Raw genomic sequence first — 27,991 nt, 5'->3', positions numbered from 1 at the left:
ATAATATCAATTATAAATGCCAAAATTTTTTATTTATTTGTTTATCATATATATATATTTGTATATATATATTTTGTCTTGTTCTCATTTAATTATTTAAGTCTTCGAAATACGTTTCCTAAACATCGATTCTACTTTACGATTTTTTAGTTTTTTTTTCTATGATTAAAATTTTATTTATTTATTAATTTATTATACACAATTTTTTATTTTTAAGTGATAGTGAGCGTTTAATACTCTATAGTCGTTTTATTTTATTTTAATACACTAGTCACATAACTATTCGCGCTTGATAATTTTTTTTACTCAATTTGATATTTTTATTTTATTTTATTTGTTTTTTTTTCATACAAAGACAGAAAATTTAACTGCCATTTTATTTATTGTAACTCATTATTATTTTTTTTTTTTATATTGGCACAGATTTATTTTTTATATAACTCTGGACGATTTTATTATGATTGTTTATGTTTTTGTTTATGTTTTCGTTTAAATATGTTTTGTTTTTGTGATACTCGGTTTTATATATATTTTAAATTCATTCCACAAAAAAAATATACAAGGGAAAAGGGGCAAAGTGAAGCGCAAAAAATTTAAGAGTAATTTTTTTTTTAATTAAACTTTCTTTCAGACAAAGTATTTGAGAATATAAACCGGTTATAAAAAATTTGTAATGTGGGGTAAAATGGGCTAATATAAAAATTAGCAAATTTCCGAAATGTCATATTTGTATGTAAAGAACTTTAAAGATGTTACCGGAAGTTAATTAAAATAATAAAGTCTCGAAATTAGGTCTGTTATGTTAAATATTATTTTTTGTTAAAAAATAATTTAACTAATTCTAGACTTAAGTTTTTTGAAAATTTTAATTAAATTATTAAAATAAAAATTTTTTTTCGAATTTATAGGGCCCAATTTACCTCTAGAGTCCATTTTGCCCCGAAGTCCCATTTTACCTTTGACCCATTTAACTTCGAGGCCTAATTTACCTCAGATATCTAGTTTACGACAGGGACCCAATTCATCTTTAAGGCCCATTTTACCTTGGGTACCCATTTTGTCCCCATTCCCTTATTTATTGTTTTTAATAAAAAATTGTTAACAGAAATAAAAAATTTTCAAATAATATATATTATCTATCTATATATATATATATATATATTTTTTAAAAATTTATATTTATATATGGTTTTATTTTGATAATTTCTTTTGGATTTATTTTATTGTAAAAAATTATTTGAAATATTAAATATCTGTTTTTAAAATTTTTAAATTTAGAATTCTTCATTTTATGTTTTTGATACTTCAAATTTAAGAAATTTTTTTTTTAAATTAATGACTACTTAATCCATAAAATTACATTTCTAATTAATAGAAATTATCTTTATTTTTTTTAATACTTCCTTATAAAAAAACAATAAAATTTAATTAAGTAAAAATGCCATTGAAAAAAAATAAAATTTGTTGTAATAATTAAAAAAATTTTTCCAAATTTTCATCTCTTAATAAAATGATCGCTAATTATTTTTTGTTTCTAAAAAAATTTGGCATTAAGCAGCAACTATCAATAAAATAAAAAGTTAATAAGAAATACTATTGTTAATAATATAATATTTGTGATTAATTAAAATAATAATGAATTACTTAATTAATTAATTAATTATTTAACATTATTATAATTAATATCAATCGTGTATCACTGAACCCAAGTAGCCGGTACCCACTGAGGTTCTCTTTCCAATGAATTTATTTCGGTTAATAATTGATTGTAAGCACGATCGGTATCATTGTTAATAATAATCATATCAAATAAATGTCCATATTTGTCTTCCATATCGCGTGCCTTTTCAATAATATCTTTAAGTTCATCTTCTTTGTAATTTTCGTTATTTTTAATGCGTTTTTGTCGTAATTTTTCTAAGCTAGGTGGCGCGACAAACACTACGTACGGTTTTAAATCCGAATTACGTAATATTTTTAAACTTTGTGGATGTAGATTTAATACACATATTTTACCAGAATTAACAACACTACGTATTGCTTCAATAGATGTACCATAGTATGCTTTTTCATACTCTCCATGTTCGACAAATTTACGGCCGACAATATCTGTTTCAAATTGTTGGCGTGTTATGAAATGATAATCTTGACCATCAACTTCTGAACCTTTCCGTGGTCTACTTGTATCTATTTGTTTTAATAATTAATTGATTAATTAGTTTATTAATTAATTAATTAATTGATTTATTTATTTATTTGTTTATTACTTACGGGGTATAGCAGCAGCAAAACGTTCGCTGTCTTGCATAAGACGTTGCCTTAGTTCATGGCGTCCAATATTTGGCGGTCCTATAAGTACTATTGGCCTTTTATGACTTGCGCGAGGGTAATAAAGAGCTACTTCTTCGTAAGTTAGCACTTCTTCGCTATCATAATCTATAAATTCATTTTAAATAATTATAAATCTTATAAATTTTAATTAAACAATAGAGTAAAAAAGCAGTATAATCTCTAGATGAGAGCTAAAATAATTATATGCAGTGATAAAGTAATTAAATAAAACAGCAGACAAGTAAAATTTTTGATAAATTTTTTTGGGAGAATTCGAATTTGTAATTTTTATATTACTTTTGATTAATGATGAATAATTCAAATTTCATAAATAATTCAAATTTTTTAAAACTTTTCATACTCACAAAAAAAAGGATTTCTTGATGCAAAATATTTTTATTCACGCCAAGAAATTTTGAATAATGGATTGAAAACAAAAATTTTCTTGAGGCAAGAAAAAATTTATTGAGCCAAGAAATTTTTCCCAGTCCTAAGAAAATTCTTGTTTTCATTTTATGATAAAAAATATTTCCTTCGCCAAGAAATCTTTTTTTTTTTGTGTAAAAAAAAATACAAAATAGCTGAAAAGATGAATATTCATTGAATCTTTTGAAGCCTATTTATTAAATTGTTAAAAATAATAATTACCATCAATTGTCGTCGTTGAATAACTAGGATAACCATCATCATTTATACTCCCACCAAACTTGGCCCTCTTTTTCTTTTTCTTTGGGTTTTTACGTGTACACAACAACGTACTTGATTTTTTAGATCCACGCAATGTTGTTTTCCCCCCAGTAATCGTTTGTTTCATCGATTCACGTCTTAAAAAAAAAAATAAACGGTTAAAATTAAACCACAATTTATTTAATATTAAAATAATAAATAAAACTTACTGATGCTGAAACGCTTTGCTAGGTATCAATCCAGCTAAAGTTTGATCTTCCTCCCCTTCACGATAAGCTTGCCACCAATTACAATCATCTTGCGATATTACATGCAATACATCGCCTTTTTGAAAACTTATACCCAATTCACGACATGGTATATAAGGATCTTCTTCTGGGTCATAGTCAAAGTGTGCTCTTACATGATGTATCTATTCAATATTAAAACAAAAACAAAAGTAAATAAATAAACTCATAAATAAATTTGATAAATGTCCCTGATTAAAAACTCCGATTGAAATTTGATCAGATTCAATTTTATCGAAAGTGCCTTTGCAGATCTTTTATCAAATTAAAAATTTTCAATCGAAGTTTTTTAATTACATTGTAAAAAATCGGGAGTGAATCCGGATTTCATTTCAATTCGCATTCATTCAGGTCCAGAGTTTTAACTTAAATAAATTTATATTTAATAAAAACAGCTGTTAATTAGAAACATAATTATTTCAATAAATAATTTATCCAGATATTATTAATTAGACTTAAAATATTATACTTTTAATTTATAAAACGTTTTAGTAACTCACTAAATTACAATTTCACATATATAATACATAGTAAAAATATTAAATTATTGAATAGCTATAGTGACATAGTTTTTATGGGAATATTTGATATTTCGATAAAATATATGAAATGTTATTATCTCTGGTATGGTTGACGTAAGTCATATGACAGTTTGTGACTCAGTAGAATTATATTTTTGAAAGTTATTATCAGCTGCTTAAAATTTTTGAAAATCATTTCGCGTGAATATATGGATAGGGAGCTTGTAATTATTTATGTACTCAATATAAATGTCAAAATATCATAGACCTAAGCTTTATGTATTAGTAATTTTTTTTATAATTAATTTTTTCCGAAACTCCCACCCGGAGTGAATTTCATTCTGCAGGGGAGTGAATAAATAAAAATTCATCTACTCCGCCGTTTACTCCGTAAATTTTTTACAGTGTAAAAATGTAAATATGAAAAAAATAATATTTTTAAAACTAATAAATAAATTATAAATTTACCAAATTATTATCTTCGTGTGACGTATCAATGTTATTACGATTAATCGTTGATGAAGCTGGTAATACTATAAATGTTAAACTACCTTGCATGCTGGCTAATATATCGCATACTTCATTAACACTTTTTCCTCGCATTTCAACTCCATTAACTTCAAGTACTTCGTCCCCTTCATTAAATAATCCTGATTTATCTGCAGCACCACCGCGTACGACTCGACCTTATTAATATTCAAAGAACATCATAAATATTTATTTATTAATTAATTAATATTAGAGCAGCAATGTCCGCTCAGAATTCAAAAAATCTTAAAATAAATTTAAATTAAACCATTTTCTTTTCTTACTAAGAATTTATAAAAATATAAAGTTTAAAATTACGATATTTTTGTTAACAAAAAATCATATTAGCTTTTTAATTTCAAAAATTTTTAAGAAACAAAATTATAAATAATTTGTTTATAAAAATTAAAGCAAAAAAAAAGCTTATTTTAATTTACGGTCTTTTATTCAATCAGACCATTTTATCTCGCTTAATAATTATCGATTAGGCGTAAAAAAAAAATTACCAATGATAACAGCATCTCCTTCATTACGTACAGTAGCACCAAGTGGTTCATTAGTTTTTTCAATTTTAATTATTTTAATATTATCTGTGTTACGTAATGAATCACGTAAGCTTGAATGACGACTCAATGATTGTTCACTAGCTGATGATGACAATGGACCATCTTTTAATTGTATTCCATCGCAATATGAAATAATGGTGTCGTGTGCAAATAATAATCCTTCCATTTCATAACTCGTCAATAAACCAGTTAATTCTTCAATTATCGCAATCGTCTCGGGTGATTTAACTGCTTGTGTTGTTTGACATTCTTCAAATAATTCAATACAATCACGTGCTAAATTTGATGCGTCATCAATATATGGCTTTTGTAATTTCCCAGTACGTAATTTTGTTTTTACAAAATGATGAGTTGCAAGGGCGGTGGCAAAACGTCGCTCATGTACTAATGAACGTACTGCTTCTAATTCAGCTTCTACACCTGGTCCTAAGGCACCTGTTAGATTCCTTAATTGTAATTGTAATCTTTCCAGTGTTGCCACAACTTCTCCATACGCTGAAAATTTATTAGCATTTTATAATTAGGAATTTTTTTTCGCGCCATAACGAAAAGACAACAAAATACATTTAGTTTTTTGGGATTTTTTTTGTGAAAATTGAAATATTTGATAATTATTAAATTTTTTTATTCAAGCTTACACTTTTGCGAGTAAAATCAGCTGTATTGAAGTTATTTTTGATGACAGGCAGTAAATGATACAAATTATTAAAGTTTGCGAGTCCAAAAAAATTCTGAATTTTCGAGTTTTGAAGAGAATTGAAAAGTTTTAAACAAAGGACAAAGATTTTTTTTACTAAAAGGATAATATTAATTAAAGATAATGTATCTGTGTAAAAGTAGATACTTTCACGGGTAAAGTAAGCTGCCATGAAAGTATTTTAGGCACAGGAAGGGAATTAAACAGGTTATTGATTTCAGGAATTGATAGGATTGAATTTTTCGATAATACAAATCAGCTTAGTTTTTTAGGATTTTTTTAATGAAAACGAAATTATTAGTAAATAATAATAATTTGATATTAAAGTAGATACTTCTGCGAATAAAATGAGCTATAAAAAAGTTATTTTTGATGCAACGAATCTCATTATAAAAATTATTTTACACAAAATTGGTAGCAAATCAAAAAAATTTCCAATTCATTTCCATTTTTCGGGATTTTTTTCTAGAAGATCAATTCGTTTTTGAAAAATATCCCTTTCAATTTTTTTCGGGCATAAAAATTTATAAGATGGGCCATATTTTTTTGATTTAAGTCATGAAGAAGTTAAAAAAAATCTTAAATAAAATAAAATAACTCACATAACATTTTTGGATCCTCTGGTAATTCTTCAGCAACTTTTGGACTAGCTCGTCCTGAAGTTTGCTCTTTTTCTTTTCGTAAATTGCTTGTCGTAGTAATCTCATCTTGCGTATAAGCCGGGTTTTCCTGTCCGGCAAGTTGTTTTGCATGACTTTCAAGCGCATGAAGTTTTTGTGAACCCCGTAAAGATTGATTGAGAAATTCGCGCCTCTCTTCATGATCTTTTCGCAGCCTCAATTGTTCCTTAAATTTAAAAAAATCAGTTAACTCAATAGTCCATTGAACAATCACCCACTTAATTACAAGAAAAAATAACAAAATTACCTGATATTTTTTGATCGAATGTAATTGCTGTGGTGTCGGTTGTGATACTATTGAAGATTCTATTCCCGTATTACTACTAGTATTGTCATTATTAATATCATTAATATTATTATTTCGCGTTGATAAACGTAGATTATCTTTCGGTGGACGAGCTGGTGCACGTTTTTGATCTCTCGGTGGTAATAATGGTTTAACTCCATTACCCTTCAAAAATATGAATCAGAACAAAACGACTTGTTTATTAATCAGTTAAGACAATTGACAGTTCGGTTAAGACGACTGCTGTATTTGAAATTATGAAATCAATTTTTTATTTAGTCAATGTTGCAAAAATAATTTCATACTTCAAGCGCGAAGTATTGAGTGTAATCTATTCTCAATTAATTAATAATTAAAACCGTTACATTTTTTAATGAAATAATTGGTTTGCAAATTAGAAGTATTTGGAAATTTTTTGACTATAATAAATTTTGTAATTATCGTCAATTTTTTATTATAAAATTTGTATGTCATTTGTAAGAAATTATTAAAAATTTTTTGAAATAATTTGAATTTTTGATTAATTTTGAAACGTATAAATAATTCGGAAATTCAAATCATCCGACATGAATAATATATATAAATATATCACAAAAAAACTTAATAATTATCTCATTTTTTTGAATTACTTTTGCAATAATAAAGAATTGTTTTCATTTATCAATACCGTCTTCCCAATAAAATCAATCAATAAATCAAAGCTTCCAATACCTTACATGCAAATCCCATCACCAGATTTTCAATTAGTAATTAAAAAAAAAAAAAAAAAAAAAATTAATCCATCCCAAATTACCTTGTGATCTTGATGACTATCTACTGCTTCTACATCCCGTTGTGTATCATCATTTACACTTATAATATTATTACTATCAAAATCATTATCAACAGTATTACGATAACCGTGTGGTGATTTAAGCATTAAACAAGCGTCATTTGTGTTTACATTTAACGAGTGATTATTAATATTATTATCATTATTACTTGTCAATGATAGTGAAGAATATGAAGAAGAAGCAGTAGAAGCGTAAGAGGGAAGCGATAAGGATTCATATGCATTAAATAATGCCGTATTTTCAGCATTATCTAAATAAATATTTACTTTTGAATCATTATGATCATCAATAATATCATTATCAACAAATGATTTAATATTATTTTTTTTATTATCACTATTTTCATTACGAAAACTATAAAGTCGTGAAAATGATAATCCAACACATGAATCATCATCATCAATCATCAGTGAATAATTTATTGATTGATTATGATTGTCATCAATCGATGACAATTTATAAGAAATAGGTAAATTTCTTTTACGATTTTTATAAAATAATTTGTTAGGAAGTGTGTTAGATAATAAATATAGTGGACGTGGTGGTGTTAAAAGCGTACCCGGGTGCATTAGACGCTTTAATCTTACCTTATGTCCATCATCATTATCATCCAATCCACCAATACTTTCATTTGATTTCGTCCTATCATTTATTAATAATTTATTATTATTAACAATATTAATATTATTACTATTATTATTACTATTATCACCATTTTTAATATCTTTACGGCCATCAATTTTATTAGGCGGTGGATAAATTGGATGGCTTTTAGTAACCGGTATAAAATCCGGAGGACAATCAACAGCAACTTCACGATAACTTCGTAATGAGCTTTTATGATTATTGTCATTTCTTAATGTTGAGTATCCATTAATTGTCGGTACTTGGGGTGGTAATGGCGCTGGAGTTGGTAATAATGGTAGATTATTTTTTTTAATTGGTTTTTTAATACTTGTGCGAGTTACAAAACCAGTTAAATCTGCTGCAAGTAAATCATCTGTTGATTTAGCTCCTATTAGATCAACATCAAAGCTAGATGTGTTCTTAGGTTTCTTTTTTTTTCCCAATGGTTTTTCTGGTTTGCCAATAGGAATTATTTCACAGTTTTTGCCGTTGTCACCAATAATACGAAGATCTAAAACCTCGTCTGATCGGATGAGGAGACCTTGGTGTAGATCGTGGTGAAGATCCAATCCGTAAGCGGGATTATCAAATGAAGTTGTGTCACGTGTCATTCCGTAGATACTCAGATCTGGAATAGTGCGACAGGGGGAACCTAGATCAATTCTTCTTGCGTCATAGAGAGGTGACTCTTTGCCAGGAATTATAAGACTGGTATCCAAAGCGGTCGTTGAATCGGAACGTCCTGATGAAGATCGCGGACTCGCTGAATCGTCGCTGCAGGTCTTCAACATGGTGGGATAGTCTTCCTTAGCGAATGGATAATCGTCGTCAATGTCGACGTTTGATTCCTTTATTTTAAGATGGTGAAGGTGATTGCTGATCGGACTGTCTATTTCGTCGAATATCGATAGGATTGGTGACTTTGTTGTTGAATCGTTACTTGAGTCGTTATCGGAATTTTTGTCGATGGTTATTTCAATTATACGTTGAGTTAAGTTTGACAGGTCATCAACTTGATCAGAACTGTCTAAGTTAAGATTTGATAAATTGTGATTATTTGAACGCGGGTTATTATGGTGATGATTATTTTTGTGATTATGCTGATGGGATGAATCGTTTTTAATGTTTAGGGTTAGCTCGCGTAATTCACAAAGCGGTGATAAGTCAACTTTATTAACACTAGCGCTATTAAGACGTTGGTTGTTGTTGTTGTTGTTGTTATTGATATTGTTGATGTTGTAGTTTGTTGGTGGATATACTGATACTGAAGAGTCGGTTATTGGTAGTGGTGGTGGTGGGGGTGGTGGTAATGTTGATGGTAAGATTACCTTATTGTTAGCGTATGCTTGTTGAAGTAGGGTGTCGGGTACGTCGACTGGTAACTCGCGGTGGTGACCCGGGGTTACCCCCGGGACCCACATCTCATCTGGATTAACGTTTGGGTTACGTGAATCTTTTGATTCACGTAATGAAAGGGAATTATTGTTGTCCTGCAGCTGGGTCTGCTGCAGGTGGATGTCAGTAACGCCACTTCCGCTACGTCTACGAGACCTGAAACAATATCATTATTTATTTTTTTAAGTACCACTTGTTGGGACTCTTTTCAGAGAAAATTTTATAATTAACATTATAATTTGTTTATTTTCAAGAACAGGGTGGTCACAAAGAAATGATTTCAAAATTCTCTGATATTTCACGGTTTTCCAGTAAAGTTTTTCATATTTTTCCCTGATTTAGAAATTTTATTCGTATCATTTAGATATTCAAAGTTTTTATTATGTTTTCATTTTCAATAATTAAATCATTCGCGAAACCATAAAAAATGGCAATAAGATAAATTAATATTGCCTACTTTGGATTATTCCATACCAAAAATGTGTAAGTTAAAATATTTAATTAGAAATTTTACGATTCAAATAAATTCAAAATACACTGGTTACAAAAATTAAGGGATACTAAAAAAAATTTCAAATTTTTTAGTAAGTTACAACAGTATGTAACCCTAAGGAAAATGGTCGTACAACAAAAATAAAAAGGCAGACTGTAGCTTCAAGTGTCTAGTTTCTGATCTGGTCTTTAAATTTTTTTATATACACGGTTCCGGAGCAATCAAAAATCAATTATAATTATCGGAAAAAAATTTATTCAAGCTCGAAGACCGTTTTTACTTGAAATTAGTTTTGTGAAAAATTAAAATTTTTATGAGGATTAAATTTAAAGTATAACTTGTTGGTATTCGTTTGAAAGGTATCTTTATAATTAAAAAATTACTCGCATTAATGTTAAAATAATTGATGATTTTAAATTTTCATCAGGTGATTTAATGGAGATAGGCGGAGTTAAAATTCATTACTCAGTGTCATTTTTAATAAACTTTAACTCAATAATTAAAGTGATCTAGAGCATAAAATAAATCCGTTACGAAATATTTCAATTTACAATAAATAATTTTAAAAACACCAGTAGTCTATTTTTTGAAATTCTTTTGTATTTTTTTTATTTAGTCCGCAATATCGATTAACACATGTAAACGAACACGCATATAATATATATAGATAGTTGTTTTTGTATTACGATGAACAAAGAAATTAAACAAAAGCAACCTGAGGACAATACCCAGCAATGAGCAATAATACACTGTGCTTGTACAACCAATGCGGTTACGCGCCAACCGTTGATCAAATAACTTGCATTCAACAATTTTTAAGTTTTTCATTATCCTCTAAACACGCATACCAACTTTATTAAATCTCCAACCGTCACTTTTATTCATCTAAAAATCGTTGTGATTTTTTAATTCTTTTCTGTTGGGATGGAAAAAAATTCCAATAAAAATTTTTTTCTCAGTTAGTTTTTTTTTTTTTTTTTCAAGGTGTGTGTTATGATAATTTACGCACACTAATGTATGTAATCATTGAACACTATTGGTCGTTAAAGTATCATCAAAGTTTCTCTTTTCTTTTATCATCATTGGAATTAGCAATAACTTAATGAGGAAAAATGTTTTTACACATCGTTGAGTCACCAAAGCAACTGAAACGATTTCTAAAGAAAAAATAGTTTTAGATATTTTTTTTTTATTTATTTTAAAGGATATTACTCATTGGGCATTAGGGTAATAATTATAATGATAATACCAATGTCATTTTTAAAATTTTTAAGGAAAATATTTTTAAATAAATACGAGATCTTGGGTTTTTGGAATAAAGTTGCCCATAATGTCAATATATAAATTATTAATATGAATAATTTTTTTCACTAAAATTAACACTTGCACTGACTTTCAAAAATGTATTGTATTTTTCTATGAAAAAAAATAATTTTTAAAATTCAGAGTGACCTCTAAGAATGATAATTTAAAATTTATGTCGACTTTCGATAAGAATTGGTATATTTTTATGACACAAATTCAAATAAAAAATGTAATAAATTTTTATTGTCACCCTGACACTTTAAATATTTAAATATTTTTAAAAGCCAATAAAAATTATTTTATTGACAGCTTGACTTTGAATTCAAAATGCAAACATTATTTTCATAGATATCTGTATATATATATAGGAGTCAATGATTATCCAGAACCACACGAATAAAAAATAATGGGAGTCCACGAAAGTTTTTTTTTCATACGAAAATTTAAAAAAAAAAATAAAAAAAATCAGTCAATTTGGTGATCATTTTTTTGACTAATCTATTCAGCTACTAGTTTAAGTTCATACATATATTTGTAGAATCATTACCACACCTTAAAAATAAAAAAAAGAAACTAATCTTTTAAAGAATGACGATCCCTTTAGACTTTTAATTTTTCAATAAATATTAACGATATATGTATATAATCCTCCAAATGGACATATCTATCTGATTATATGATGAGTATCTAAGGATTAAAATCAAAGGAAAAAATCTATGTGTGTATACATGTATGTATTTATATATATACTTTTTTAATACAATACATAAATAATTTATGAGCCGTGATTATGAAGTACGAGGATAGATGTGAATCCCCTTGAAGTATCAAATAAACTATTCGAGTCAAGTTCTTGAAGCGAAGGACAAGAGGACAAAATAACAATACAACTAAGGCACTTATAAGTTAACAAGTATATTATATATGTTGTATAAAAAATAAGTATGAGCTTAGAAAAAAATGAAAAAAATTTATAAGTTTCCACTTGAAAGACAAGTGATAAGTCAAGTAATATGGATGTAAAGTGAAGTATATATTAGAGTACATTGTTCTTTCGTGGAAAAATTGATATAGATACATATTTATATATGCAAATATATTTAAATGAATATTGAAATGAAGGAAATTAAGAAAAAAAAATGCTTAATCAATATTTTTTAAAACTAATTGTAACTTGACTATAAATTATTCACAGAAAAAAAGAATTTCTTGACGCAAAAAATTTGATGAAACTGAAATTAGCCAACGCCTAATAATTTTTGAATTTTTTTTTTAAATGATAAATCATAAAAAAAAATTATTTTAAAAAATTGCTCTTATAGATTTTTTAATTTTCTACATGTGCATATTTTTAGTTTTTTTTTTTTTTTTTCAATTGATTTGTTGGAAAAAAAAATCCTGAGACAAGAAAAAATTTGTCGTTTTCAATTTAAAATTCAAAAAATTTCTTGTGCCCAAAAATCTTTTTTTACTGTGTTGTAATTAGGGGTTGAACTATGACACCACTGGTAAAATTGGACAATAATTACTACGTATTAAATTATTTTTATTTTTGTTATTAAAATATAAATTTTTACGTAATTTTTATTAATTAAAAAATATTAATTATTGGATCTTACAATTAAAGAATTAGATTGAAGAATTTTAATTTCCAAAAAAAAATATTGTAATTCATTTTAACTAATAATAATTTGAAATTCCTAATTAATTATTATATTAATATTTAATTAGATTAGTCAAGTATTTTGAATTTTAGTTTAAAAATACGTTTAAATAATTAACAAAACTATAAATAATAATTCAAAATTTAAAGGGAGTGAATCACAATTTTTTGATTTGGTGACAATAGAGCGCTTCGCGTTCGAGGTGTGCAATAATAATAACAAAAGTTAATTTATTAAACAATTTCATTTAAATTAAGACTAAAAATTTAAATTTATTCAAAGTAATTTAAATCCTTAGGAATATAATTGAAGTATTTAAAATAAAATGTCAATTTAAAATTAAATTTAAACCTACCAATGCAATGTTTTAAGGATCCTCATGTTGTGGCTTTTAAATATATAATCTCACGATTAAATTAAATGCAACACAATGAAATTTAATTATACTTTAATTCTATTCTCAACGTGCGTTTTATGTACGTGGGCGCCTCTTATGGGTGCAGTCGTATCTTTTATTTATTTATTTATTTAAAAAAAAAATCTAAACTGTCAAACCAGACGTGAATTATCAATTCCAATTGTCCTTGCTCGGCTTAAATCCTCCATTATATTAATTATTTAATAATTAATGAGTTTGTTAGTCATGAATCATGAGCATTTTAACATTGTCATTAAAGTTTCTTAGCCTTTATGTAATTAGACATAAATAAATGTTCTTACCGGTCTTTAAACCGGCGACTTTTTATGTTACTCCAAAACTTGTAACAAAGTAAAATTATTTTTTATTTTTTTCAAAAAAATTTTTCCGCGTAAAAAAATAATTATTTCAAGCGAACGCCATTTTTGCACTCGCACAATTTAAATTGAATTTCTTTAAATTAAATTCATAATATAAAATAATATATATATATATATTTTTTTTTCCACAAAACACACATTTATCACTAAAAAAAATATTTTTCATTATATTACGTCATCACATTCCAAACAACCTGTTTTGTTCCCACACAACTACAAACTACACACAAATACCGAGTCAGGTTGAAAATTAAAAATTATGAATCACTTGGAACTTCATGTCAATCTCCACTAAAACAATTCATAGTATTTATCACATTTTAAATATATATATCTTCTTTCTTATTCCAAAATTAATCGAAATCTTTACGAAGTCTACATTTGCTGTAAATATTTATTTATTTACTATATAATATTATTCATAATATAAAAATTTATAAATACATATGTATATATATTTGAAAACATTTATATATATGTAAAGGTGTGCAGTGACGCTCGGACAGTTTTAAACTGAGTTTGTTGGCTTCGTTCGTTTGCCAGTCCCCTCGGCCACGACTTCCCGGATGAAGGTGGCCCCTACTTTTACAAATACACATACATGTACATATATTCATGTATATATATATTATCCCTACTACATAAAAGAATGCAGAAATGCATTGAGGTAAAGGCTTAATGCATTTACCTGTCTTACAAATATATATATATATATATATTACATATACATTTAAAAATATATATGTATAAGTGTAAGAATTATAAATGTAGCAAAATACAAATTTAAAAATGTGAAAAAACGCCATCTAGGGGGAGCGTCTTGATTTAAAATATAACTAGTAAATATAATTATTATTTTTAAAAAATATTATGAATCTTTCTTTTAAAGCATTAAAGTCACTGTAATGTTACTGTCTTTTTCAAATTATGACGTTTAGCTATGATGAATATATATGAATGTACATATGAATTGGTGTGTGTTTGTGTGAGTGTGCATTGGTGTGTGTGTGAATGTATGTAGTGATCTTCATGGTCATGGGAAAAAAACATACGAGATATAATGATTACTGATATAAAGTTTTGTATTCCTGTTTGCAAAGTGATCCTTACTTTTTTTATTTATGATCTTCCTTTACGCTTACTTGTTTTACTACGATTGTAATTAGATTCTTGCTGATTCATAAACTTTTTTTTTTTTTTTTTTTATATTGATTTAGTGAAAATTAATGAAACTATTTTATGGTGATGAATTTTATTTATTTAAATTTGAAAATTTGTCAATAACAGAAATTTTTAAAAATAATTTTGAGACTACTTCTTTGATATATTTTGATATATTTTTTTTTTAACTTTAACTCTAAATTTTTTAACCGAATTTAGTGATAGTTCTGGAATAAATTTTTAAAAAAACATTCAAACCAAAATTTAAATTTGAAATTTCGCGCCTTTAGCTGAATAAATTTCAAAAACTAAATTTGAAGAAAAAAAAAATAGTTAAAATTTTCTAGATCTTCTGGTGGTATTTGCGGTATTTTTTCAATGACATAGCAATATTTAAAAAAAGAAAGTTACAATAGACAAAATTTTAAAAACCCTCATCTCAAATAAAAGAGAAACTATTTCAGTATTCGTAGAAATATTGGCTATTGGTATTATAAAATATTTAAGTACCAGATGTTGTGAATTTTAAGTCCTGTATCGAGAATAAGGATATAAATATAGAAAGGTCAAGAAAAGGACCAGTGGACCAAGCACGTTTTTTACCCTCGGTTTTAAAAGTGTTGCTGTCAGTTTGTGCCAGTACTACACCAACTTTACACAATTTCATTCAACATCGACCTCTAGCTGTTTTAATTTTTAAATTTTCTTGAAAATCAATCCGTACATTTTATATACTATATTTTTCTATTAATATAAATAGATATACACATATATTTAAATATATAAAGTACAAAAATCAGTCAAGAAACTTATTAATCAATAAATTTATTTTTAAACTTATGACGTCAATTGTTATATTTTTAAGTATCATTTTACTTAGTGGCAATAAGAAAAATGGATTTATTTTCTTAAAATGTAGAAAAAAAATTATTCAAATACTGAAATCAATTATTTTTTTTAAAAAATATGTTTTTAGAAAAATTTTTTTTTCTAAAAAAAGTTAACACACTGAGTTTTAAGTTACAAAGCTTCACATATATTTTTTTTTATTCCCAAGGACTGTTTCTACGAATAACCGGCATTATACTTTGATGTTAAATCCATAGAATTTAAAATAAAAAACTGTACGTTTGGTTCACATACACTTTTTACATTTTATATAGTTATTTATATTGCACACAAGCACCTGAATATATGTATTTACATATATATATATATGTATATATTTACAAATGTATGGATGTATAGGTACTACGGAAATAGAATTGAAAATAATAATTAAAAATTTAATTAGTTATTAAGGATTAAATTGTTGTAAAAAAAAAAAATACTGCGCACTGCGTTAAAAACAGTTCGAGACAATGATAAATAAAATTAAAAGATGGAATGTCATTTATCATTCGGGCACCTGATACTTCTTATCTAATGTTTCACTTGTATATACATACGTACATACACACACATATATAAATATACATATACATATATATATCTACATATAATATATGTTTATATTTAGATGTATAAATGTATGTATTTTAACACATTGTATGTTTAATAATATAAATATTTAATATCAAATTAACAAGTTACTTTTTGTAGGCCGCTTTATTAAATTTACAGCAAAAATTTTTTTAATTGATTGGAAATAATTATAAATATTTAAAAAAGTAATTAATTTCTATAACTTTTTTCGAAAAAAAATTATGCATTTAAAGTAAATTTGAACTCGAGTAACAAAAAATTTTTTTATAAATTATTTTTACAAAACAATTTCATTTATTTATAAAATTGTACCGGAAATATGTACGTATGCTTTCATTGTTTTATAACACTTTTTTTATTGTTGTATCAAGTTTGCTAATTATTTTTTTATTATAACATTAAAAGTATAAAGCAAATAGAGCAAATGCTATTACGTTTTAAAATATATATGATAATTTTAGTACAAATTCAAAAATTTATAAGAATGGTTTTAAGTAGATGTGAAAGTTAAGTTGAAATTTTCGGCGCATTTAGATTTTTTCTTGGGTGTAGAAAAATTTTCAATTAGAGCGGATATTTTGCAGAAAAAGACGGCATCAAAATTATGGAGAAAATAAATTATTTCAATCTTTTGGTGTAATTTGACGTATATATGAGCTAGATTTAAAAAATGTACGGAATAAATGTGGAATCTATGCGGATTCACTGTGAAGTGAATGTGCAAGGATTATTTTTAACTTATTTAACCCCCTCAGAATGAAACCAAGTACTCGAAAGAGTATTATGGATTAGTATTATTCAATGTTAAACTATTAGATAAAAATACAAAAATTTATTGAACTCAATTAATAGCCACACTGACAAAATATAATTTTTTTGAAAAAAAAAAAAAACATCATTATGGCGATGAATTAATTTATTAAAAATTTCTTAGGACACAAAAAATTTTTTGCGTCAAGAAATCTTTTTTTCCTGAGCATAAATTCAAATTGAGAACTTTCTTTATATAAAAAATGTATTTCTTTGAGTTAAGAAACGAATAATTTATTGACTCATGAATTTTTTTTTTTTTTTACTGTATAATTGCTAAAATTTCTTCATTGGTCGCTATAACTCACCGATTACCCAAACGTTTTATTAACTGTTTTCAAAAGGTATTTCACCTAAGTCTTAAGTTCGTAAAACATTAAAAATATAATAAAAAAAAAGTCTTAACTACTGTATCCAGTATAATAATAACTCAATAACATGCAATAAAATATGAAACGTAGGTAGTTAATATTAACGATTGTAATAAAAAATTTATAGATTTATATGAATATGTATATATGTAATGTGAACACATGTTTGCAGGATTTACCCTAAAGTCGTATCCTTCGGGTGAGTCATCCTCGGCAAGTTGGGCGGGGGCCTTAAGACCCCTAATGTAAAGAAAAACATTATGTTAGGGGAACCAAACAGAGCAGGTTGAAAGTTATGGCTAGTGAAAAGAAGTTATTGTACGTTATAGTTCAGTTGCTGTTAGTATATGTGTCTATAGGTGTTGAAAAATATAAAGGGGCTTTGAGGTGTATGGTAGTTTGTATAGGTACTAGCTGAGCTCTCTTGTACTGTAGTACTGCACCATACATTAAGTAAGAGGGTCGACAACCGTATTCGGGTTTCCGGTTGTCAGGTGGATTTACTTTTTTTTTATGACAAACTCTAGCTCCAATGACTATCAATGCTGGTGTCTCTTTAGTTTGGTAACGCAGGTGAAAATACTTTATAGAATAAGGGAGTTTGAAATTCAAAATCTACCCTAAGTATAAATTATTTTATCTATGCTTTGTATCCATAAGATCTTGGAGATTTTTTAGTTAAAATTGGTTATTTTATTTTTTTTTTTTATTTAGTAGTAAATTCTTTTTAGCGGTCTTTAGTCGGCGGTTTTATATTTACTTATTGAAAAATTTTGAGAAATATATACATAGAAAAAAAGGATTTTTTGGCGCCAAAAATTTTTATTCGCTCCAAGAAAATTTTTACTTGTTCCTAGAAATTTTATGTAACATGAATTGGAAAAAAAAAAATTTCTTAGGGAGAGAAAAAATTTTCTTGAGGCAAAAAAAATTTTTTGGAACGAGATCAAATTTCTTAGCGCAAAAGATTTGTTCAAGCCTTAAGAAAATTTTTGTTTTCAATTCATTATGAAAAATCTTTCTTGCGTCAAGAAATCCTTTTTTACTATATATATATATATATATATATATATGAATATATATATAAAATTACAACTAATTATTTAAAAAAAAAAAGTTCAATGATATTCATATAGTTACTTATTATATATTTTTAACAAAGCCTATATAAACTAATCATGTAAAAAATATAAGAATTTATCAGCAGTAGCTATTAGATACTTAAAACACATGTTTTTTTTCATGAATCACATACCATATTGCTCTGATAATATTTTGATAATATATATTTATATTTGAGTTCGATTAACTCATGGCCTCAATTTAAAGATTACAAATTAATTTCGTAAAATAAATATTTTTTTCGCCGTATCTAAAAATAATAGTAGATATGAATATTTTTTTTTTTTTACAAAAAAAAATATCTCAACATTGATGATTAAAAAATTTTCAATCCCGTACATTAAAAGGGAGACAATCGTTTGAAAAAAAGTGTCTTTTATTACCGTAAGCGACGATAAAGAACGAGTAAAATTAAAAAAAAAAGTATTAAGTACAAAGACCTATATTCGTATATATGTACATATTAGGGTGCTTTGTTTCCGACGAAAGTATTTTTTTTGTTGCTCATCAAGCAAAATATTGTTCTTTATGCTAAAACAAAAATTCCTGCCAAGTTTGAGCTTTCAATTCCAATGCTAAGTACTTTCCATTTTATTTGCAAGATTTCCCATTTAAAATACACGTAAATTAAATTAATTTTTTTTTAACTTTCTAATACTCAGCTGCGTTTTATGATATCGACGCAGTTTTGGTCGCAAATTGTAGGGCATTTGGTATTCTTCAAAAGTGCCCATAGTATCTTAGCTGTAATTCCAGCTGTTTCGTAAATGTAAATGGGAATTTTATAAGAAATTTCATTCCCTTAAAAAAAAAGCCCTATTAGTTATAGGAGATTTAATGATTTAAAAAATATAATATTAAAATTTGAGGCGTGCAAAAGAAAATGACAATTTCTATTTAATTTTGTAAATTATTAAAATTCCTATAACTCGGAAACTATGGACTTTAGCGACTTGACTTATAGGGCATTTTTTGAAGGGAATTAAATTTTCTATAAAATTCCCACACTCATTTTTTGTGTGCATTTATTGATTTACGTTCTGCAAGCCAATAAAGGTCAATTTGATACGAAAAATGATTTCCTCAGCGGACATGAGTGAAACAGTTGGAATTACAGCTAAGATACTATGGGCACTTTTGAAGAACACCAAATGCCCTACAATTTGCGACCAAAACCGCGTCGATATCATAAAACGCGGCTGAGTATTAGAAAGTTAAAAAAAATTAATTTAATTTACGTGTATTTTAAATGGGAAATCTTGGAAATAAAATGGAAAGTACTTAGGATTGGAACTGAAAGCTCAAACTTGGTAGAAATTTTTGTTTTAGCATAAAAAACAATATTTTGCTTGATGAGCAACAAAAAATAATACTTTCGTCGGAAACGAAGCACCCCAGTACATATATACATACATATTTCACATTATCTTTTTGTCAACAACAGAGGCCATGCCCATTATGTAAGTATGAATATGTAATAAATACAAGTAAACATTTTTTTTTCCTTTTTTTTATCATGAAAAGTTTTAAGAAAAAGTATAATAAAAGCTCAGATAGCTTGAGGGTGAATTCTTTCTAACATTAAAAATACTTGGACGTTAAATATTTGATAGTAAATATCAAATAGTTGGAAAATCCAAACGTGCACAACTCGCTCATTGATAAAATGATCAATAGATGACGCTCCTATACGCAAGAAAGTATTAAAAATAAAAAAATAATAACGATAAAAAAATGGCAGCTAAATTTTTTCATGAATTGCCAGTTTTAAGTTTTGATTAATTCTCAATTATAATTAATCCAAAAAGATTTGAATAGTGATTTTCAAAAGAGTTCTTCTATTTAAGAATTAAAATCTAATAAAAAATAAAACAGATCAATTGTTTGCGTATTTTTAAACTTGCGTTTATCCACATCCGTACATACTGACGGACATCGCAGGATTTTTTTACATTTTTTTTTCAATTATTATTTTAAAAAAAACAACTTTAAATTGTGTTTGTTGTATTCGTTAATAAATTATCTTTCAAATGGTACGATTTTCAATGGTAAATATGATTTTTGCATGAGTGAATCATTTGGGACCAAGTAAGCGTTAGCAGAACACGTTTCATTGCTTCGCAATCGAGTTATACAAAAGTTTCATTAAGTATTTAGTAATTTTTTTTCACGATAATAATAATTACCTGCAAATAGGTTCTGGATTGTCGGTACTCAAAAAATTTTCATTGATAGCTGATGATGTCGAACCACGTGGTGATCTTGGTCCACCTTCTGGTTCACCGATTAATACTTCTGTTCTACCATTTTGGAATGGACTACTCGAACGTCTTTCACCTAATTTTGCTGTGACTGATGGATGCTATTATCCGAAAAGAAAAAGATATAATGTTAAAAATAAATACAAAATTTAAAAAAGCGGAATTAATTATCAATAAGTATTCTAAAAAATATTAAATATTTTAAATATAATTCCAGAAAAAAATCAGTACGCATGGTTCAGGCATGAACAATGCAAAATCATGCCTGATCTCGCATGAATCATGCAAAGTCTGAATGTTTGTACATCCGTAGGAAAACTTGGTCAGGTATGATTATGCTTGCTTGTGCATGACCATGCTTGCCCGAGGCTGACATATGTTTAGACATGACCAACCATGAATCATGTTTGGATCATGCATATGTTCATGCCTGATTATACAAAGTTATATTCAATTATAGAAGAGAATGCATTACTCTTTTAAAATCATGCTTTATGATGCATGATTCATGAAAAGCCAAAATATTTTCCAACTATGGGCACTAATTGGTCAAGCATGATTATACGAATACTCATGCATGCTCGTACTTGCTCATGGCTGGCTAATTATCAGGAATGATCATGGACAAAATTAACAAGTGATCATGCATAATCAGGCCGATGACTTTTTCCCGGGATACGTAATTTAATTTTTATACCGAATACTCTTGTGTAATATCATGACCCGATTTTCGAATATTATTTGAATTATAAAATTAAAATAAAATAATTACCAATAATTTGAGTTCTTCTGAATGATTTCGTTGTTTTTCTAATACTTCTTTGTTAATATAATGGTCATCTTTGTTTATTAATAAGTCATTATTATCATCGTTACTTATACTTTTTGGCACTGTTCCATTACTTAGTTTCGGTGGAGTACGATTAACTGGTTGTCTTTTAATAATTAATTCAATTTTAATAATAACGTAATAATAAATTTTTTGAAATTCAATTTTAAAAATAAATATTTACCCATCAGCAAGTGTTACCGTTATATGACTATTTGTATTATTAGAGTCTTTAATTATTGGTGTTTCTATTTTACTCGTTGATGCTGATATTTCTTCATTAATCTACAAAAAAAAATATTCATACAATTGATATATCGTACTAATAATAATGTATTTGTTGGCTAATCAATGTTATCTTCTCCGCAGTCCACTTTGCCCCTTTTTATTAAAACAGAAATTATGCCGTAGTAATGAGCGAAATTTCACTCTCCAGAATTAAAAATTTATTAAATATATCATGTTGATATTATAATAATACACTTGATAATAACTAACTTAAAAAACTTAATTTACAAATTCTTTTTTGTATAAGAAAAAAAAATCCGCGCATTGTTTCAAGATAATAGAAATTAACGTTACTTTAATTAAATGTTATTTGCATTAATTGGTACATTTTTTATTTTACCTATTTTTATATATATTTTCTACTACATATACATTACATTTAGAAAACAAAAAAAAAATATATATATATATATATATATATATATATATATATATATATATATATATATATATATATATATATATATTATGCAATAATGACGTTTCGATCCACAGATTTAATTATCGTGGTATGCGATATAATTACACCGCAACGTATATATGTCATATATGAATATATATGGAAAGAGATTAAGAGATAAAGATAAGCAATAATCACATATATATATATATATATATATATATATATGTATAAATTACTGTGTCAATAGTTAAAACCGCAATTGAGTTTCAACTTAAATGTTAATTTTTTTTTTGTTTCATAAACAATTAATGGTTTTATAAGCATAATTTACTAATAGTAGGCTAGTTAAATAAAGAAATAATTTCAACAATTAGCCTATTGAATTTATAAATAATTTTATATCGCTTAATTGAATTATACAAAATTAAAAAAACGAAAATAGATAAAAAAAAAACTTTTTCATGAATAGTATTACCTGTTGATGTAATATTGCCTGGATATCACGTGGTTTTATTTTTTTCAATGCTGGTAATTTTTGTAAACGTTCTCTTGCTCCTCTGGAACAACAATAGCAATAGTAAATTCATTATCATGGTAATGCATGCATGAAGAGATTAATTTTTTTTTTTTTTTTTTTTTTTTTTTATACTATTTATTCATTTTTTTCAGTAAACTTAGTGATCAAAAATAATTATTAGCTATATTATTATTAATTAGTAAAAATAAATAGAGTTAATATTTATTATTCTCATTTAGATTTTCTCATATTAATTATATACTGATATATAAATATAACATAGTACAATAAAATAAATATTAATAATTTTATTTTCGAAAACAGAATGTATGATACTAAGTTAGTCAACGTCTAATGTTTTATTGATTTTTTTTAAAACGATCAATAAAAAAAAATATTTTAAAAAATTGCACTTATAGTCTATTAAATTTTCTACATGTGCATATTTTTAGTTTTTTTTTTGTAATTGATTTTTTGAAAAAAAGACATCTGAAAATTGTTAATAGTCTAACTTTTACATCATACGAAATATTTGTGTTAAAAATATATGTATATATATATTTTTTTACCTTTCTAATGCTATTACCCAGGCATCGCGTATTCGATCAGCATTTGGACCATCCAATTCTTCTAACGACAGTCAAAAGTGTTATTAATATTTCACGATGAAAATTGATTACAAAAAAAAATTTTTTTAAAAACTAATCCATTAAAAAAAAAAAAAAAAAAAAAAAATTACCAGATATATAGTTTTCCTCATCATCATCAATAAATTTAATATTATCGATATCAAAAAATAAACTATTACGGCAATTAGTATCAGTATCATCATTTATTATAAATTCTTTATCATTATTATCATATAATAAATTATTATTATTTTTTTTAATATTATTATTATCATTATTTTTTATACAACAAATTAACTTTTTAAATAAATTATTTTGCCATAAATTATTATGTTTATTCATATTTATTATTATTGATTTATTATTATTGTGCTGTTTTATATATATTTAGTTTATATATGAGGGATATTTTACAGTAGACTGTATTTTAGATTGAGACTGTATGAACTAGGTTGAGCAAAGAAGAGCCCATTTATATTTGGAACCATCGCGATGATTCTTTTTTTGATGATAAAAAAAAAGTATAAGAAACAAAAAAAGAATTTTAAGTCTCGAGAGTGAAAAGACGAGATGATAAAGAATAAGAAAAGAAAAGCTTGAAGATAATAATTAGAATAGGAAAAAATAAATTAAAAAAAAAATATACACGAATTATAAATATCGCAAAAGAGTTTTATTGAACTTTTTTTTTATTGGACATTTTTTAAAAAATTATTTATTTATCAAAAGATTTATTTAACGATTGGGGAATAGGGTTAATTTTATGGATGTTGATTGTAAAGACTTTAATATTTAATTAATAAATTATAGAAGCAAACGAATTTTTTTTTTGTTTTATATTAAATTTTTGAATTTATAGTTAAAGTAAAGAATTTTTTAAAAAGCTAAAAGGATTTTTTGTTGCAGAATTTAATTATCTACAGATTAGTTTAGAGCATTTTTAATGCAATCGTAATATTTTAATTAAAATGATTAATGAATAAATTATTATAAAAAATTTGATATATATTTATCATTAAAAATTTGCCAGCATTGAAATTATGAGATTTAGAAAAAAAATATTAGATAATTATTTGTAAAGAATAAAATTTCCTACAGAAGAATACTTGCATACTTTAGTCATATTTTTGATAGTATAGCCAAAATTCAAAATTATGAACAAAAACCGTAATTTTGATAAAAATTATAAATATCTTTTTGATAGAAAATTTAATTTCCTAAAAAAAAATGTCCTTTATCACTCTCAATAATTTTGCCAAAATTTTCATTGGAAATTAAAGAAATACAATCTTCCATAAAAAAAATACTTTTTTATTAAACTACTTGCTTATAAATTTTTTATTTTAACTTCAATGAATAATTTCTGATAAAATCGCGAACTCAAATCACTCTACATGGTTATTATAAATAATCAATATCATTTTTTTTTTAAACAAAAAGTGAAAGTAAATTCCGTCCCTTTAACTTGAAAACAAAACAAAACATAACAACAGTTAATTTAATAATTATTCAAATTCCAATGACACAAAAATTATTATGACCTTATATTCAAAAAAATATATACATACATATATATTAAAAAATAATAATACGTCACAAACAATTCGCCATTAAATTATATTTGGTCCTCAAAAACCAGTTTCCTAACTGTACAATTTATCACACGTTGTAACCATTCATTTTAAATATATACACAAAAATATATAAACATTTTTTTAAATTTATTTTTACAAAATTTATTCTACTCAAAACCAGAATAAATTTTGCTACAGAAAAATCCGCGCAAAAATTATTATTTTTTCCGCGCATAATAATTATTATTATTATGAAAAAAAAAAAAAAAAAAAAAAAAAAAAATTATATAAAAATCCATATGTTGTTCTAAATGTGTTAAAAAGCGTGGATAGTCACGGTATATATAATTACTAATTAGAAATATATTTAAGATGAAACAGAAAAAAAACCTGCATATGTTAAAAAAAAAAATATTTAAAACTTAATAGCATTTCTTAAATATATGTGATGATAAACTCTCACCTTAATAAATAATTAAATTCTTAACACTATTTAATAATAAATAAATATTTTGAATTATAATTTAGATAATTAAATAATTATTAAATAGTTGGAATGTTTTTAAAATCAAATTTTGTAATGAATGAATCACAGCAACTGATTTAATGTAATTGTACATCGTGAAACATGAAAGTCCATACTACAGTAGATAAATATATATTGTTAACATATATGTATGTATACATATATATAGGTATATAATATTCGAAGGTTGCATTCCCGCATTACCGGTATTTATTCACTGTTCAATACAAATTTACCTATGATTTATTATCCTTGTCATCCTTGTATTATTTATATTTATTTATTATCTTTATTTAATGTATAATACAACAACAGATACATTTACTAAGCTAGTAAGAATGTACAGTAGTATAGAGTAATTTTTATTTTCACCTGAAAACTCGTGAGCTATTTACCTGGAATCGTGACTTACGGGAACTAACGAATGATCGTGAATAACGACCGAGTTGTACCGAATTTAGACGGACCTACTCGTGGATATGCGGAAACACTCGAATGGTTCACGAACAGTACCGAGTTATGACGGAAATAATTTTTTTTTTTGGAATAGTTTTTTTTTATTAACTGTTTTTAAAAATTTATATTGTGCAATTATGAACTTACTCATTTTATGACCAGATCTTCGAGTAACCTGAAGACTAATTGTTCCTGATCTAATGCACTGTAATTAAAATGTTGTATATAGATTTTTTTAATGTTTTTATTTAGAAGTAGGTTTTTATTGTTTTCCAGATGGATATTTATAATTTCATTAATAATTAGGAATTAATAATTAGTTCTTTTTTAAAGTTCAGTTAGAAAAATAAATTCCATAATTTTTGAAAATTAATATTTTTTTTTAATGCAAAATAAAGTTGCATTAAAAAATCGAGTTTAAAATTCAGTAATAATTACTGTGTTTAAAATAAACTTGAACCGCTGAAACTTTTGACAAGTCAAGATTATTGTTCTATGAGTAAAAGTTATTACTACCCAGTAATCTTCAATTTATAACAGAAGTTTTTATTTATAGAACAGTAAATTTTACTGTTGTCAAAAGTAAAAATTATTGTGCTTCAGTGGAGAAAAAATGATAAAACATACTATTATAGAGTAATAGCTACTGTGAAATAGATAGCCAGTGAAATTGTGAATGGAACACGATAATTTTTACTTTTGACAAGTAAATATTACTATTCTATTAGTAATAATTGTAAATACTCAGTAGCTTTTAGTTGGGTAAAAATTCAAAATTATCGTGGCTCGATAATGAAAACTGGTAATATTTACTATTCTTGAGTAATAGCAACCGTTACGTGTATATAATTATAATTATTATGCAGCAATTTTTATTATTTTAGTTGCCATTCAAAGCAATAACTATATCATTGCGAATATTAATATCGTAAGGCGGTAACGATTACTATTATTGCACTTAATAAGGACAGCAATGCGTACTGTCATTGTTAGTAAATAATCATGATAAAAATTAGAAACTACGATGGTAATAATTACATCCAAAACACAATAGTAACTACAATTCTTTGTGTAGTGTTTATATAATTTGGGCAGTTCAGAAATTTAAAATTACGAAAATTTCTTTGGCGGGAACATTTTTTAAATTCAAAATGAGTAAAATAATTATACTTAGAAAAGAATTGACTCGTATATTCTAAATGCATAAAATTATTTACTTTATACTTTTATTATAAAAAATTCATCGATTTAAAATATAAGTTATAAATTATCATAAACTAGGGCACCGATAAATTTATATATTAAATAATTTAAAAAATTATTAACCTGATGAATATGCTGACTAACTTCTGCATCAGTAGCATTTTCCAACGTCCGTCCATTGACCTCCAAAATTTCGTCACTAACTTCCGGATATTCAGCATTGTCAGCTGACGATCCTATTAATTCAAAAACCATTTAGTAAATTAACAAAAAATAAAAAATATTATTAATAATAATAATAATTGTTAGTACTCAAAAAAAAAATTTTTTTCAGTTAAAACTTTTTCTGTAAATATATAGAAAGACGAAATAAAAATATAATTTAAAAACTATAAATATAAAAAAATAATTAAAACGTACGACAAAATAATTCAAGGATGAAATTTTAACATCCACTATCACTCTAGCGTAAAAAAAAAACTCACGTTACGTCGAGTATTATTAATTTATGACCTATTTAATTCTTTAACAATTACTATTAAAAAATAATCAATTTAAAAATAATAATATTATTCTTACCATATAATTTAATTTTTCCATTATCATTAATAAGTATGATAATATATCCACTGAGATCAACCATTTTTGTAAATATTTT

At 25.5% G+C, this 27,991-nt stretch overlaps 1 protein-coding gene across 4 annotated transcripts; it reads right to left on the bottom strand.

The window, feature by feature from the left end:
- Positions 1-701: 701 nt before the first annotated feature.
- On the bottom strand, positions 702-27,991 carry LOC103575081 (putative uncharacterized protein DDB_G0282133). Of its 4 annotated transcripts, none has more exons than XM_014439391.2 (17): positions 27,913-27,991; positions 27,457-27,569; positions 26,278-26,335; positions 23,515-23,572; positions 22,904-22,985; positions 21,922-22,022; positions 21,681-21,843; positions 20,834-21,009; positions 7,377-9,594; positions 6,545-6,748; positions 6,220-6,463; positions 4,861-5,415; positions 4,295-4,512; positions 3,228-3,430; positions 2,980-3,155; positions 2,272-2,436; positions 702-2,187 (listed from the first exon to the last, which is right to left on the bottom strand). In XM_014439391.2, the coding sequence occupies exons 1-17, from the start codon at positions 27,974-27,976 to the stop codon at positions 1,697-1,699; spliced, it is 5,289 nt and encodes a 1,762-aa protein (XP_014294877.1). In that variant the 5' UTR covers positions 27,977-27,991; the 3' UTR covers positions 702-1,696. The 4 variants fall into 4 exon arrangements, with proteins under 4 accessions (XP_014294877.1, XP_014294878.1, XP_008552926.1 ...); XM_014439392.2 differs by having other exon boundaries at positions 8,004-9,594; XM_008554704.2 differs by lacking the exons at positions 20,834-21,009; positions 21,681-21,843; positions 21,922-22,022; ... (3 more) ...; positions 27,457-27,569; positions 27,913-27,991 and adding an exon at positions 13,256-14,235.

The sequence above is a fragment of the Microplitis demolitor genome, chromosome 6 (genome assembly GCF_026212275.2).
Source record: "Microplitis demolitor isolate Queensland-Clemson2020A chromosome 6, iyMicDemo2.1a, whole genome shotgun sequence".
Classification (NCBI taxonomy): domain Eukaryota; kingdom Metazoa; phylum Arthropoda; class Insecta; order Hymenoptera; family Braconidae; genus Microplitis; species Microplitis demolitor.
This window is presented reverse-complemented; position numbering and strand designations above follow the sequence as displayed.